Genomic DNA, 15,155 nt, shown 5'->3' with positions numbered 1-15,155 from the left:
AATGAGTGTGTATCTCGGCCTATGTGTGTGTTAGACAGAGTGTAAAAACTGAATTTCCCCTCGTGGGATTAATAAAGTGTAAATTATTATTATTATTATTATTATTAAATATGACATGAACCTGCAGACTCTTAAACACATTATTTGTGTGCTCTCTGTATTTTTTAAAATGCGTTCAGTGTTTAATGTAAGTAAACTTCTTTGCTGGTTTGGTTCATGATTTATTGTCCTTTCCCTCCTCAGCCAAGGTCGTTCACCCCTCAGCTCACCCCCAGGAGACCTCTGAACCTGGTTGACCAGCGCTCGTCTCTCATGTTCGAGTCATGTGAGACCATCAGCATCACCTCACTGGGTGAGAGACACTGCACATCCTCACAATTAGAGCCAAACGCCAGGGTGAGCAGATCACAGCAGTACCGAATACGAGTGACAGCGGCGTGAAAATAGTCTGCTACCGTTACCTGCTGGCATGGAGAGGTATTTCCTCTCATGCGTGCACAGAAGATGACGTGAGGCGTTCTTTGCCGTCTGCTCGGTGTGTCAGGGCAACTCTGAGATATTTCAAGGGCAATCAATCCTGAAGTTTTCTAGACCTTTTCAGGAGTGCATGTGTGAAACAGTCATCCTAATACATTGCACTGTTCTGTATTTGTACTTGTAGTACAACAGAGGAGAGCTCACGGCATTTTTTTTTTTTTTGTTTCTTTTGATTCTCCTCAGGCTCAGAAGAAGATTTGTTCTATGACGCTCCCAGCTCTCCCATTGGAGAAAAAACGTTCTTCTCAGATAACCCCATGCCTCTGCGCTACGCGGACTTACACAAAAGCAAAAGTCTGATCAAGGACGACGTGAAGAAAAACATGACTGACCTCATCTTGACTTTTGAAATCAGTGAGGTAAAGAGGAAAAAAAAAAACACACAGTCCGTGACATCCTTTTAATCTTGATGCTTCTAATCTTTCTTGTTTGTCCAGTTTTCTGTCCAGCTGTGTCGTCTGTCTGGGGATCAGGAGGTCCCAGTGCTCCACCTGGACATAGATGGTCTTGGCACTGAACTGAAACTACGCACCTTCGACATGACGTCCAACACCTACCTGCGGGAGATCTGCCTCAAGTGTCCTGAGTACATGGGTCAGTAGAGAATCTAAGCTTTTACGTCAGCCTGTTCGCGAGTTTCAGCAAAAGATTTTTCGGATGAAATGTCGATGAATTATTCAAATGAGCTTTTACGAAAACAAATCAGGTAAATGATTAGAATATTTTCTATCCTTCCTGTGTGTAGATTCTGAAGAGAAGCAGGTTCAGTTGATCACCACGCTGGATAACACAGAGGTCGACCTTCTTACCCTGGAGTATATAAAAGTATGTGTGATAAATCACAGTCGACCTCTTACAGGCTCCTTTTGTTTCAAGTAGTTCCTAAAAATTGCAAGAGTCCTTATTATGTGTTTTTCCAAAAGGTGTTTAGTGGGTTCTGCTTTACAGATAGTTTCTCTTTTTTTTAGGCTGATAAGAACGGACCTGAGTTCAGATCTCAACACAACAACACAGAGCAGCTTATTAAGGTGACCTTCTCGTCGCTGGACGTACATCTCCACACAGAGGCTCTGCTCAACACCATGAACTTCCTCACCAACCTCCTCCCTCCCTCCGCCAAGAAGGAGGGCGGCCCAGAGGAGCTCCCCACCATCCCCGAGGAGGACGAGGGCGAGGCAGAGAAGGAGGGCGAGAAGAAGGGGGAAGCAGCTATCACCAGGAAAAAGAGTAATTCATCCCCATGTTTCCTTTCACATTTATTGACAATTAAAAGCCATCACTATTCTGTGGCTGTGTTAAATATTTGTCATCTTTTTTTCCAAAGGTACAAAAAGTAAAAAGTTTGCAGACGTGGTGAATCTGCACATCAGAGCTGATCTCCGCTGTTTGAAGGTTTTCATCCGAGGAGAGAAAGCCAGGATCTCTGAGATCAGTATTGAAGGTATGAAAGTGTTTGTGACACATCCTGTTTCATATAATCAACTTTGAATCTCCCTTTATTACATTTCTGTGGATGCACTTGTGTTGTTTCTTTTCTTGTTTCATGCCAACCGTTCCCTCATTTCACTCATTTCAACCTCTTGAGTGTTCCTCTTGTGTGTAAACTGTCTCACCTTCTCAAACATCCAGGTCTGGTTTCTGAGGTTCTGATGAGGAAGAAGGAGATGGAGGTTCTGGCCAACCTGAAAAACATTGTGATCCTTGACTGTGACAAAGACGCCTTTTACAAGAAGGTAAAGTCCAAACTCTAAGCGCAGCATCTCACTTGTAGCATTGTAATAACCAGTTACTACCTCCATAAGTATATTTATATATCCAGGATGTGACTGTTCAGGATTTATTCTTGACCCATGAGGATGATAGTTGGTATTCAGTTCAGTCTGAACGTTATTGATCTGCCAGGGACAGATGTGAACCCTCATGGATATTTACCTGCTTTGAACATCCTCCAGTGTCACATAACAAGAAACCCACACAGGTGTGTTTAAGGCAGCTGGGACGTCACAGACGTCTCCACTCGGCTTATAACTTCCTAATAAAACACAGGGATACATAACGTGATCTTTACAATGAGTTCATTTTTATTACATCTGTACGTAATGATCAGCGTGCACAGTGTGTTCTTTGAACAAAGGCTGGCCAGAGTCTGTTGCTATGGTTACAAGGACGTGCTGTTGTTGTCTGTCACCGAAACTTGCCTGCAGTTTTACATTACTGAATAAAGATTTTTTTTGTGTGTTCACAGAATGAAACTAAAAGCTGTCTGATGAGATGTTTTTGAAGTATTCTCTTTAAAAAAAAAAAAAAAAAAATTTGTGCCGTCCTGTCTCTCACTCGTTTCGCAGGCCGTGTCTATTGCAGACAAGGAAGTGTTTGCTTTCCGCATGGTGAACTACACAGATGCCACAGAGGGAGACGCCTATCTGGACATGTCCAAAGTCGACACTTTTGTCACGCTGACCGTGGGATGCATCCAGGTCGTCTTCCTCAACAAGTTCGTCTCCTCCATACTGGTAAGAATCCCACTTCCCTGTTCCTCTTTAAGATACAAGAGTCAGCCTGTTTTAGATTCAGTTCACCTGTGAGGGATGATGGCGGGTCATTTTAGTAACTCAACCAAAACAACACTTACTGACGACTGGCTCTATTTGTTTTGCCACATTTCCATACAAACTAACATAAGTATCTCTCTTGTATTCTTCACTTCCACCCAGGCGTTCATCAATAACTTCCAGGAAGCTAAAGATGCCCTGGCCGAGGTGACGGTCCAGGCCGCAGAAAAGGCCGCGTCGGGCGTCAAGGAGCTGGCAGAGCGGAGCACACGGATCGCTCTGAACGTCCACTTTAATGCACCCGTCATCTTCCTGCCGCAGTCCTCCACTTCCTCCAATGTCATCGTAGCTGACCTCGGTTTGCTGTCGGTCAAGAACCAATTTGCCAAGCAGCCTTGTAAAAGCAACACTAAGATTCCTCCGGTTGTGGATCGAATGGCTGTGAAACTGACAGACCTCAAGATGTACAGGTGAGAGACCAGGAACTACCCGTTACAGTCAACATGCTGCTTTCTTTAAAAAAAAACTCATCTTCACTCTGTTTGCTGCTTTCAGGACCACGTATGTGAATGAAGGTTTTCAGGGAGAGACACAGGTGCTGAAGCCTGTCAGCCTGGATCTGGAAATCCAGAGGAATCTTTCATCCAACTGGTACCACAGCATACCTGACATAGAGATCACTGCTCATCTTAAACCAATGACTGTAAGTGCTGTTATGCAGTCACATGAAAAGGAATTACAAGAAATGTCCGTTTTTTTGTTTTTTTAAAGATTTTTCCTTTTTTTGTTCCTCACAGCTGATCCTCAGCCAGGATGACATGACGGTGGTCCTGAGGACTCTGAGTGAAAACCTGTCGGAGAAGTCCGATGCTGTTCCGGCACTCCCTGCCGTGCCCACCACGGACCACTCCTCTGACTCCATGTCGAACAAAGAGTCTCAGGGCTCTGGAACCACAGGACGAGCCAGCAGTAAGGAGTCATTCTTATGCTATGTGTGCATCAACTTTTAAACATTAAACAGCTTAACGCAGATGCTGCATGTGATGCTAACGCTGCAGGTAACATGGTAGTGACGGCGGCTGTCGTGGAGACTCAGAAAAGCACCAAGCTGAAGAGCACGCTCAAACTGGACTTCAAGTTTGACTCGATGACGCTGGTCCTGTACAGCCCCAATGGAAATGTGGTAATGAATAAAAACAGAAAACAAGGCTTATTTGCCAATACTTGCGTGTCTAACAGATAGTGTTGCACTTCTTGGTTCCAGTTACAGGTGTTGGATTCACACGATGAGCAGCTGAAGTTGGCAGAGTTCACTCTGGGCACCATCTCCACCTCCGTCCACATGTTCTCCGACAGCTCCATGAAGGCTTCTGTTCGACTGGCTGCGTGTCTTCTGGATGATAAGAGAGCCAGGATCAAGATGGTGACGCCGAGGTACTGAGAGAACACAAAGACATACAACCTAGAGGGAGACCGGACACACCGTCTTTATACTCCCGCCTCGTCCTCTTCTCCCACTCATTTGTCTCCTTAACTCCGTTCGTCCTCCATCTCCCTTCAGGATGATAGCTATGCGTCCCGGTGCAGAAGAAAACATGATGGTGGAGGTGAACTACCACCAGGGCCGTGATGGCACCACCTTGGACACGGTGGTGCAGGATATTTACCTGTGTGCCAGCATGGAGTTCCTGCTCACCGTGGCAGATATCTTTCTCAAGGCCACCCAGCAGGGTTTTGCTCAAGTGCCGCAGCCCAAGAGCAGTTCAGGAGGAGGGGATAAAAAGAACATCAACACCTCTGTCGCATCGAAAGAGTCAAGTGAGTGAAAAATATCAGTATAACAATCGATCCAAGAAAATCCATCTGCCGGATTGGTGTAACGCAATATATGCTGAATTAATACGACATCATTTGCAGCTTGTTATCTCCATGGTCTGAACTGATGTTGGACTTTTGTCTTCTGCTTTCAGCTGCAGCTGCAGCCGTGGTGTCAAAGACGGAGATGAACGTTGTGGTGAGAAACCCGGAGATTGTGTTTGTGGCCGACCTGACGCGAGCCGACGCCCCGGCCTTGGTGATGACCACGGAGTGCGAACTAGTGATGAAAAGTGATGCGGAGGGATCGCAGATGACCGCGGCTATCAAGGACCTCAAGGTTTGGAAACGATATGTGTTAAAATACGGAGGCCCTCAGAGGACATGGTTTCATACATTCACATTTGCTCATTTTCTTGAGATCTCAACTTATTTTTTCAACATCTTTTTTGAAAAGCTTTTTTTATATATTTTCTTTTTACATCACAATTGTACACATTTTGAACAGGTAATCAAGGGTGGTACAGTACAGCTCATGGATTATTCTTAGTTAGCTTTCAGTTTGGTTTTCTTTCTCAGTAGTTCAGGAGGAGTTGGAGGAGGTGACGCTGAGGACAAGACTCAGCAGTCCTCCTCCTGTTTAGGGAGAATGATTGTCTCACATGTGGCCTTTACATTTTTTTATTTTTCGATTATTAAGTCGAAATGACTCGTTACCGCAGTTAATACATTTCATATTTTAGCTGCATTCCATATTTAAAGAACGAATCCACTTAGTTAGGTCTGTTTTAATGGTGATTTTTATTGCAGGTGGTGGCGTGTCCCTTCTTGAGAGAGAAGCGGAAAAACAACGTGACGACGGTGCTGCAGCCGTGTCAGGTGTTCTTCCAGAATACACAGACCCCGACCTCTCCTCAGGCCATGGAGGTCTCCATCAATGCTCTCACTCTGAAGGTAGCTGTTTCATTGTAATATTATTATTATTATTATTATTATTATTGAGGAAACAGATAAAAGTAAATCAGGACGTCTGGTTGAACACTTTCACAGCAGTCTTACGGTACAGTCAGTGCTGAGAAGTGGTTTAAAAGCTTTGGTTTAAAATTCAGTCAGTTGGTATGAAACATCTTTACGCCCCACTCACCCCCGCCCAGGTGTCACCGATCATCATCAACACGGTGATCACCATCCAATCAGCCCTGACGCCCACAGCGGAGACCCCTGAGGAGCTGGAAAGTCCCGTTCCTGTGGACTTGTGGCAGAAACGGGGCTGGAAGGATCTCAAACTGTGGTTCCTCGACGAGGAGGGCGATGAGGACACGGCATCACTGGCCCCGCTGATTCCACAGGGAGAGTCTTTACAGGTATTCAACGCCTTTATGACTCACCTTACAATGAGTGAAGTGACACTCGTGTTTCTCTTTCTAGTTTTTAATGCTCAACTTTTATCATTTTTTTTGGGTTGTATGAGTATTTCATTGTGGACGCTGAATTTGGTGAAAGATTTTCTAGTTTGTTGCATCAACGCGTGCGTGTCTTTGCGTTGGCTTTCTGTCTCCGCCTAGTTGAGCATCAAGTCGATATGTCTGACTCTGGAGGCTGGAGTGGGACACCGCACAGTCCCAATGCTCCTGGCCAAGTCCTCCTTCCATGGAGACGTCACAAACTGGTCAACGCTCATCAATTTACACAGCGAGCTCAACCTGGAGGTAACACACATAAACAACCTTTCTCATAGAATCTAATAAGCTTCAGCGTCACACTGTGGAAAAAAAAGAAAAAACAAATATTTGGTCAAATAACATTTAAAGATGCTGCACATTCTTCATAGTCTGTCATGTATTAAATATATATTGACATATTTGCCTCGAGGTTCATTATTATAACGAGTTCATGGGAGTGTGGGAACCGCTGCTGGAGCCTTTAGAGGATGAGACCAGGGACGGTTTCAGACCATGGAGGCTGGAGTTGAAGGTACTATAAGCTCTTCTGACACATGAACTCCTCAAAGTTTCTAAAACATTTAAGTGCAAATAACTCCTGCATGATGTAGATATCATTTCCTCCCTCTGACTTTTCTGAATGTTGCCTGCTGAGTTCACACCTCAGCTCACTGAGCGATGAATCATGAAACACAAGACATGATGGAGAACTGCTATTCTTGTGAACATTTGAATTGAGGGTTGGCAGGAAAACATGGACACATTTGCATTCACAGGTTCAGTCCAAACTCAAACTGTCTGGAGGTTTTTTAAGGAGTTTTGTGCACGTCTGGAAAGGGCGATAGATTCAGAATGTAACCGCTGTGGAAACAACTTAACGAGGCCTCTGCAAAATGTATTTTCCTTGGTTCTATTATTTATTTGTTGCACTTTAATTTAGGTTTTTTTATTTGCCAAAATTAAAAGTACAGAACAGTCAAGAGTTCAGGTTTTAACCATTTATTGTTCACATGCTTAGATGAAGAAGAAGCCAGTGAAGTCCACTGGGATGTCAGATGAGGTGGACTACAACATCCCTGACTATAAGACCGTCATCGTCATCAGCAGTAAAGACCAGCTCAACATCACCCTCTCGAAATGTGGACTGGCCATGCTGAGTAACCTCGGCACGGTATGAGGAGGGATGCAATCATTTTAGCAGAAAGTCTCTTTTTTTGTGTGTTTTTTGTGCAGCCATGTTTCATAATTAATGTCCTCGTCTTTTCTCAGGCGTTTGCTGAAGCTGCCAAACAGACAGCTGACTCCTTCCAGAAAGACGAAGCGCCGTTTGTTGTGAAAAACCGCCTGGGCCTGCCGGTGTGCGTCCGCCACAGTGACATGTTCAGTCCCATCGGCCAGCAGAGCACCAACAGCACTGTGCAGCTTCAAGACGGGGAAAGCCTCGGGATGGACTATTCAACGACAGACTCTGACCAGTTCTCAGCTATGATCTCTCTGAGTGGAAAAGATTACTACATACAGCCCAGTAAGATCACCGATGTGCTAATTATATTTTGTATGCTCACGTAAAGGTGGATTATATACAGCTGTCGACACATGCCGACTTAGTGTGTTACTCATAAACTGTGTAGAAAGAGGGAAGACATGACAGCTCCCCAAAAGTGAAGCCAAAACATTTTTAGCTTCCCCTTCTGACTGGCTGCAGTATTGGTCGTAAGCTCCGCCTCCTCCATGTTAACAGATGGGACATCGGTCGAACGAAACAATCAAAATACATGTCGAATAGATTTTCCTCAAAAATGGTTCCTGCCATTATAGTGAGTTCTTATCATGTTAATGTTTTTGCTCTTCTCTGAAGTTTCGTTTTTATTAGTTATGGGATGTTACAAAAAATTATTTTAAAAAAACCCCCGCTGTGTCAGCTGTGTTGACATAAGGCTCCTGCAGCACCGTGTGTTAGCAGGAGAGATGTTGAACTTTCCATTACTCTGAGTGTTTGCTTCAAATCCACATAAGCATCGTATCTGCGGTGGAACGTACCAACCCGAGAGATTCTTTTATTGCTATTAATTTACCAAAAAAATACACAATATTTATTTATTTATTTTATTTTTTTAGTAAAAGGGGGCGAGACATCAAAACCGTGGCTGTGTCTCTCCCGAGCAAATCTGGTTCATCAAATTACATCACCAATGCAAGATGTCTGAGTCTGTCACCTGTTACAGATGGGTTGTTTTGGCTTTGATTTTTGTACAGTAGGAGGTTATGGAGACGTTTTACACAAATCTTAAATTATTCTCAGCTTTTCTTTCATCTTGTTTGTTGTTTTCTTTACTTCATAATGACCCATTTGTTGTTGTAAATATCAAACTTCTCTCCAGGCTTTTCCTCATACAGTCATCAGATCACATTCAAACTACCTGATGGTCACTTGCATATGAACTGCTTCTCTTTCCTCCGCGCTCTGCAGCTCCAATGGGCCACACTTCAGCCAGCGTGATCCCCCTGATCAAGGTGGGCAGAGGGATGTACAGCGTCATGCACAAGGACTCAGGAGTCACTCGTTTCCTCGTCTGCCAGATTTACTCACAAGAGGGCAGCAAGTACATCAAGATCCGCTCTCCTTTCCAGGTACTTCATGCGTTTCATTTGTCATACTTGTTTATCTGTAAATAAAACGGACATAACTTACACTCTCCCATTTTGATTCCCTGTAGATCTATCCATAAATGAACCCAGATTTATCTAATTAAATATGTATAAATGTAATTTATCCAGGTGCTTGCACTTCCTGCACATGTGGAGACACGTTATGTTGTGATGAACTAAAATGTTTTCTTCTTTTTAAAATGGTAATAAGCAGCAGTTTAAGTGGTGAGTACAGATTCAAGGAAAATACCAAAAGAAATCATCTTCCTGTTTTTTCATTATTCATGCAGATCATCAACCATTTCTCCATCCCCTTCAAAGTGTTTGAAGGATCAACATGTCTGGGTACAGCGCTGCCCACAGAAGAGTTCTGCGTTCCTCTGGACTCATACCGGTAAAACCAAACACGTCAACAAGCCGACAAATATTCACTCTCTGTTAATAACCAGCTCTTTTCTCACCAAACCTCGAAACCTCCGCAAAGTGATCACCTGCATTGACTCTCTGCTGCCCCCCTCAGGTCTGAGCTGAGTCTTCAGCCGATAACGCAGGACGTCGCCGACGGCAAAGACGAAGACTTTGATGTCTCGGAGGGCTTCAGTTACGAAGACGTTGGCAACCAGCAGTCTCAGACACGCCTCCAGCAGACTTGCCGTCGCCGTGGAGATCAGGGCGGCGTTATGATTGTCAACATCGTGCCGATAAAAGACGCTGTGACGTTCAAGCACACTGGAGGAGCCGGGGAGAACTTTGACGTGCCCTTTGTGCTTCACCTGTGGCCTTCTGTCCTGCTCCGTAACCTGCTGCCCTACCCCATCTCGTACAAACTGCAGGTAAGATGCGTCTGCGTACCGTCGACAGTTGTTGGTTAAAAAAAGGAGGTTAGAGTCGGTTTGCGTGTTTCAACATTGAAAAAAAAAAAAAAAAAGTAAGGGATTGGCTGACGATCTGAACGGATACGGCATTCATAATGTGTCTGACGCCCAACAGGACAGCGGGGTCTCTGCTCCTGAAGCCACCCTGGACCCGGGCCACTCTGCCCAGCTTCACACTGCCGTCATCAACCAGTCAAGTCTGGATCTCTGCCTGCTGGGCTACCTGGCTCAGGACTGGTCTGCTAAGTACAGGTGAGACTCTTCTTCTATTATCATAGTTACACCACAGGCGCCTTCACGAAGCTCGCTTTCCTGTTGTCCTCACGTCTCTGTAAATATGGAGTCTAAAAAGGGCGATAGTGTAAATATATTGGTGATGAATAACGGTTTGTGAGGTGACAGGTGTACGATGAAAGGGATCCTTCCTCAGTCTCATTTCTCATCATAACAAAGTCTTCCTCCTGTGGTACAGTCTCCACAGTGACCAGGATGAGATCACCTTCATCGTGTTTCAGTCTCAGAGAGAGAGCGACGAAGACGACGGTGAAGGGGAGGAGAGGAAGAGGGCCGAGTTGGATATAGCGGTGCATGTTAAGTATGACCAGGGACAAACCGAGATCGCTATCCACTCACCGTACTGGATGGTGAACAAGACGAGCAGGCTGCTGCAGTACAAGGCGGACGATATCCACCGGAAACACCCGCTGGACTACGACATGCCTCTGCTCTTCTCCTTCAAGCCCCGATACTTCCTGAAAAATAATAAGGTCAATGTGAAACTGCACTATTTCTCTTCCTTGGATGATCCGTTGAATCAGAAGAATCAAAGCTTTAAAGAAGAATCGAGGTGTCAGTCGTTTTATTTACTAAAAACTGCTGTGAGAGAGAGCAGTGTAACAGGCGGTCTGTGAGCTGCTTTTCAAACATGTTTCCTATGTTCGGTTACTTCGTTCTGCTGCATGATTTGTTTTGTCGTCTGAGGGTTTTCAGTAAATGTTTCTGATTGGTTGAAAATGACTACACATTCAGAGCGCTGAGTCCTGAAGCTAGAGTAGTGGCAGGAGAAAAAAAACAAAAACATGAAATGGCCTGATAATGGGTGCATTGGATTTCATATTTGTTACCATGGTAACAAGAAAGGTATCAATAGTACTTGATTTTAACTGACAAAAACTGGCATCCTGACACCTTTTTAAATTAATAACCAAATAAAAATGAGATATTCCAAGTACAACAATCTAAAAATGACGAAGGTTTTCTGTCTATTTAATGTAGTTAATGTTTGTTTCATCCCTCAGGTGCGTCTCATGATCTCAGACAGCGAGCTCTCAGATGAGTTCTCTCTGGACACTGTGGGCAGCCATGGAGACGTCAAATGTAAAGGCCGCTACAAAGATTACCTGGTAAGATTAAAACATCCGGACTCATTCTTTTTTTTTTTTTTTTTTTTTCAGGAGCTTCATTTAAATATTTTTTCGACAATAAAGCCACAATTGTTGGTGTGTAAGCACATGAGATTAATCTGTGTGTTTCTGTGACCTCTGTGTGACCTCAGGTGGGTGTGAAGATCGATGCGAGCAGCTTCAGTTTGACTCGTATCGTGAGCTTCGTGCCGTTTTACATGCTGGTCAACAGAACGAAGCACAGCGTGTTCATCTGTGAAGAAGGACAGGAAAACTGGACCGAGGCTGAGCCCGAGCAGGTCAGAGACCGACCAATAATAACAGTGTTCATTTTAGTGTTCGGCAGATGCATTTTATTTCCATGGCAACAACAAATCAACATCTTAATAGATGAAATGCTACCTTTTTTTTTGCTCCATTTCATTCAAATATTTACGATCAATGCTCCCACAACTCTGAAAAACAAAACGTGCAGGATTAAGTTTTTTTTTAAAAACTGTAAATGATTTTCAGTTGATACCCTTACTGGTCAGTGTTTTTGAACGTTTTGCTTTATCCTATATTTAGTCAGCTATTCCCTTCTGGCCTGAGAATGACACCAAGCGGCTGAAGATCAAAGTGGATGGTTGTTTATTGCCTCCTCGAACGATTGATTTCACACGACCAGAAAACTGCCTCCTGCTGCACCTGGACAAATCTGTGAGTCGACGCGTACACTCGGAGTTTTGCCATCTTTTATCGAAGCAGCATACAGAGCACAGACACCCTCACTGCTACTTGTTTCTTTTTCGGCAGGTGGGCGGGATCATTGTCGACGTGAACCTATCAGAGCACTCGGCCACCATCCGATTCTCCGAGTACCACGACGGTGCAGCGCCTTTCCTCATCATCAACCACACGAAAGACCAGACTCTGCTCTTCCAGCAGAGGTGAGAGCTTCTTCATTTCACAAGCAGGCGTTAGATGTTAAAAAGGGACAGAGATCATGTGATTTTTAAACTGGATAAAATTAGCTAGCATACATGTTGAGGATGTGTTTTTGTGGCGAAGCTAAACTGAAGACTCAAACGAACATTCTGCAGGAAATGAAGCTAAATCCGCAAAACACGCCTTCTAAGAACAGACGCGGCGAACAGCAATCACGCAAACGTTTTTTTTTTTATAAAAGTAAACAAGGGAATGAAATTAATGAAATAAATATCACATACGTTCTCTTCAAGTAAGATGTATTTTTTTACTCATTTACAATAAAAATAACAGAGTGAAGTTATAAAAAAAAAGTCTTTTATATTACTGTGAAAAGAACATACTCCACTTTTTGCAGAGATGTAAATTTGGAGCAAGTATTGTCTTAACATGTGCTTCCTTCTTGCAGAGCCAAAAGTGCAGAATCATGTTTCAGATAATTTACTCTGAAATCTGCAGGTTGAATTCTTATCAGCAAAATAAAACTGATTCATGCAATACTTTCCGATCTATATTTGATTGATAGCTATTTTGCACGTGTGTTGAATGAAATATGTGATCATCTTTTTTTTGTGTTGCAGCCTCCTTAATCAGTTCTTAAATAACAGGGATTGTTGTGTTTTGCTCATAGCCGTTTATATTTTTGTGTCATGGGTCACGCAGTGCTCCGACAGATTCCACGTGGGTGCCTGACTCGCTGCTCGACCTCTCCTTCTCGGGGGAGGAGGAAAGGTAGAAAAATACGAGGTGGGGGGGGACAAACTCTCGTGACACACTCTGAACTCAGGAAAAGGCTGAATGTTAAGAACCGGACGGGAGGATGAGAGCAATCATTAAAAGGGAATCTGAACACGCTGCATCATGCTGTTTGTTCCATAATGATGCAGCATGTTAATGTGAAGGGATGTAACATTTAAAGGGTCATTTCTCAGTTTACGGTGACAGCACACCTGAGTGCAGAGTGACGTTCACGTGAAGAGTTCAGGTAAATATAAAAAGCAAAGGGGCAGCTTCAGCTCTGACGATGGTTTGCCTGTGTAATCTGCTCCTCACCCTGAACAACAACGAGAAGAAGAAGAAACACGTTCTGCACGGTCCTTATCAGGAAACAAATGTGTCTTTATCCGCACCTGTCGGTCCTTAGTCATGTATTCATAAGGGACCCACGTGCCTCTTCTTCTCCTGATTATCTGAGGGTTGAGTTAAAGGAGCAGGTTACACATCTAAACCCACACTCTCATCTCTTGTCATGTTCCTTTCAGCTCCTCTCAAGCGTCTTCACTCGTAGATAAAGTAGTTCTGACCGGATGGGATTCTGCCCCGAGGAATCTCACCTCCTGCTTCTTTCCGTAGCTCTCTTGTGTTGTCTGGTGTACTCTTATTTTCATCGTGGCTTATTTCATCTTCTTCTCAGAGTCTGTGCGTATTTAAACCTCGAGACGTATCGGGGACTCTTCAGTGTTTGGCCGCCTTACTGTCGTTTGCTGTCATGTTTCTGGCTGTTGACGGGAATCGTCTGTTTTCTGTCAGTGAGGGGACTTTGGATTGGATGGTTGTCGTGGCAGTAGACTCCTGCTGCTCGATGGTTTCTCTGTTTTATGTCGTTTACTTTGTACCGCCGTCTGTCATTATTTGCCGTCTTAAATCAGCGGAAAAAGATTGAAGACCTGTCGCTGATGTGTAGCGTCTGTGTGTGTGTGTGCCCTCGTGTGTTTCCCGTGTGCAGCTCTCAGAAGGAGGCGGAGCAGGAGGAGCTGGAGGCGGGGAAAGCTGTGCACTACACCTGGACTGAACCCACGGGGTCCCGAGAGCTGTGCTGGAGGTGCGGTCCTTACAGCGGGAAGCTGAAGAGTGAAGAGGTACTGGAACTGAGTGGTGGAGAAGCTTTTACACTGTTTATCCATTTATCACATTTAAGTCTGAGAATGTTTGCTGCAGAAAATCTTCAATTAAAGGCAGCGAGCTGAGAATCCCCTGAGTGTCAGTGTAAGGCATGAAGCACAACCGTAGAGGAAAAGTCAGTGTTTCTACTCAGGCAGCTCGTGAAGGCGTCAGCATCCTCACTGTCTATATGTTCATATCATGCAGAGAAGTACTGGACAGTATTCTTAGCCGACCTTCTTACTCTCTCTGATCCAAACGCTCCAACAGAAATTGTGCTTTTGGGTTATCTGCACCCTCAGCCTGGAATCTGCTGCAGAATAACTTCAAACGAAAGGAGCTGGTGTCCTTGAATGTTTTTAAATCTAAAATGAAAGACCTGGAAGCAAAGTCTACAGAATGCCAATGTTGATGATTCTCAATACTGATTCCCAGATTTGACTCATAGATGGTCCCATTAGAATATAAAATGTTTTTTTAAAGTGTTCCTTGTGTCCCTTTGTGTATTTGTCTGCCTCTTTGTGTTTTTTTTTTTTTTTTGCTTCATCCCGTCTTGGTCAGGTCTCCCTTAAAAAAAACAGGTTCTTAATCTCAATGGGACCAACCCGCTTGAGTAAAGGTTAAATAAAAATAAATAAATAAAGCATTCATTCATAAGCGGTTCATAAAAACCTTTTAAAGGGACATCTTAACTTTTCACTTCGTCTGAAGTGATGTTTCTCCTCGTCGGCCTTTTAAGAAGACAGCAGGAATAATTCTGCTTCAGTAATTTAGTAATCACACCTTAAAGAGACTGAAACACTGAGCTGATGACCCTTTAAAAAGATAAAAATCCTGAATCTGAATGAAAACCAAACAGAGTGGAGTTTTGTCTGGTGCTTTAATTTTCTTGCATCTTTGTAAGTCATCAGAATAGTCTTTACATGTCGGTAAACACACCACACATATTGTTTGTTTTCTGCCCCTTTAGGACACTCTTCAGGACATGAACGCAGAGGGGAAACTGTTCTTGATCTCCTTCTATGAAGGTAAGAC

General features: G+C 43.9%; 1 protein-coding gene across 1 annotated transcript in view; it reads left to right on the top strand.

Annotated features, from left to right (window-relative positions):
• Positions 1-15,155, top strand: part of vps13a (vacuolar protein sorting 13 homolog A) — a 34,058-nt gene that overhangs the window by 9,297 nt on the left and 9,606 nt on the right. Inside the window, exons 18-49 of the mRNA XM_079338294.1 lie at positions 226-352; positions 721-896; positions 975-1,131; positions 1,283-1,362; positions 1,506-1,764; positions 1,862-1,978; positions 2,167-2,270; positions 2,883-3,050; positions 3,252-3,559; positions 3,645-3,792; positions 3,887-4,058; positions 4,148-4,272; positions 4,354-4,523; positions 4,651-4,907; positions 5,060-5,244; positions 5,715-5,858; positions 6,059-6,268; positions 6,470-6,613; positions 6,777-6,878; positions 7,365-7,517; positions 7,616-7,871; positions 8,817-8,977; positions 9,286-9,389; positions 9,516-9,828; positions 9,986-10,122; positions 10,343-10,637; positions 11,169-11,273; positions 11,426-11,572; positions 11,841-11,972; positions 12,069-12,202; positions 13,966-14,098; positions 15,091-15,148. Coding sequence (XP_079194420.1) covers positions 226-352; positions 721-896; positions 975-1,131; positions 1,283-1,362; positions 1,506-1,764; positions 1,862-1,978; positions 2,167-2,270; positions 2,883-3,050; positions 3,252-3,559; positions 3,645-3,792; positions 3,887-4,058; positions 4,148-4,272; positions 4,354-4,523; positions 4,651-4,907; positions 5,060-5,244; positions 5,715-5,858; positions 6,059-6,268; positions 6,470-6,613; positions 6,777-6,878; positions 7,365-7,517; positions 7,616-7,871; positions 8,817-8,977; positions 9,286-9,389; positions 9,516-9,828; positions 9,986-10,122; positions 10,343-10,637; positions 11,169-11,273; positions 11,426-11,572; positions 11,841-11,972; positions 12,069-12,202; positions 13,966-14,098; positions 15,091-15,148 — 5,281 coding nt within the window. The remainder of the gene's footprint in view (positions 1-225; positions 353-720; positions 897-974; positions 1,132-1,282; positions 1,363-1,505; positions 1,765-1,861; positions 1,979-2,166; positions 2,271-2,882; positions 3,051-3,251; positions 3,560-3,644; positions 3,793-3,886; positions 4,059-4,147; positions 4,273-4,353; positions 4,524-4,650; positions 4,908-5,059; positions 5,245-5,714; positions 5,859-6,058; positions 6,269-6,469; positions 6,614-6,776; positions 6,879-7,364; positions 7,518-7,615; positions 7,872-8,816; positions 8,978-9,285; positions 9,390-9,515; positions 9,829-9,985; positions 10,123-10,342; positions 10,638-11,168; positions 11,274-11,425; positions 11,573-11,840; positions 11,973-12,068; positions 12,203-13,965; positions 14,099-15,090; positions 15,149-15,155) is intronic.

This window comes from Symphodus melops (assembly GCF_947650265.1).
Source record: "Symphodus melops genome assembly, chromosome: 1".
In the NCBI taxonomy this organism is placed as follows: Eukaryota; Metazoa; Chordata; class Actinopteri; order Labriformes; family Labridae; genus Symphodus; species Symphodus melops.
This window is presented reverse-complemented; position numbering and strand designations above follow the sequence as displayed.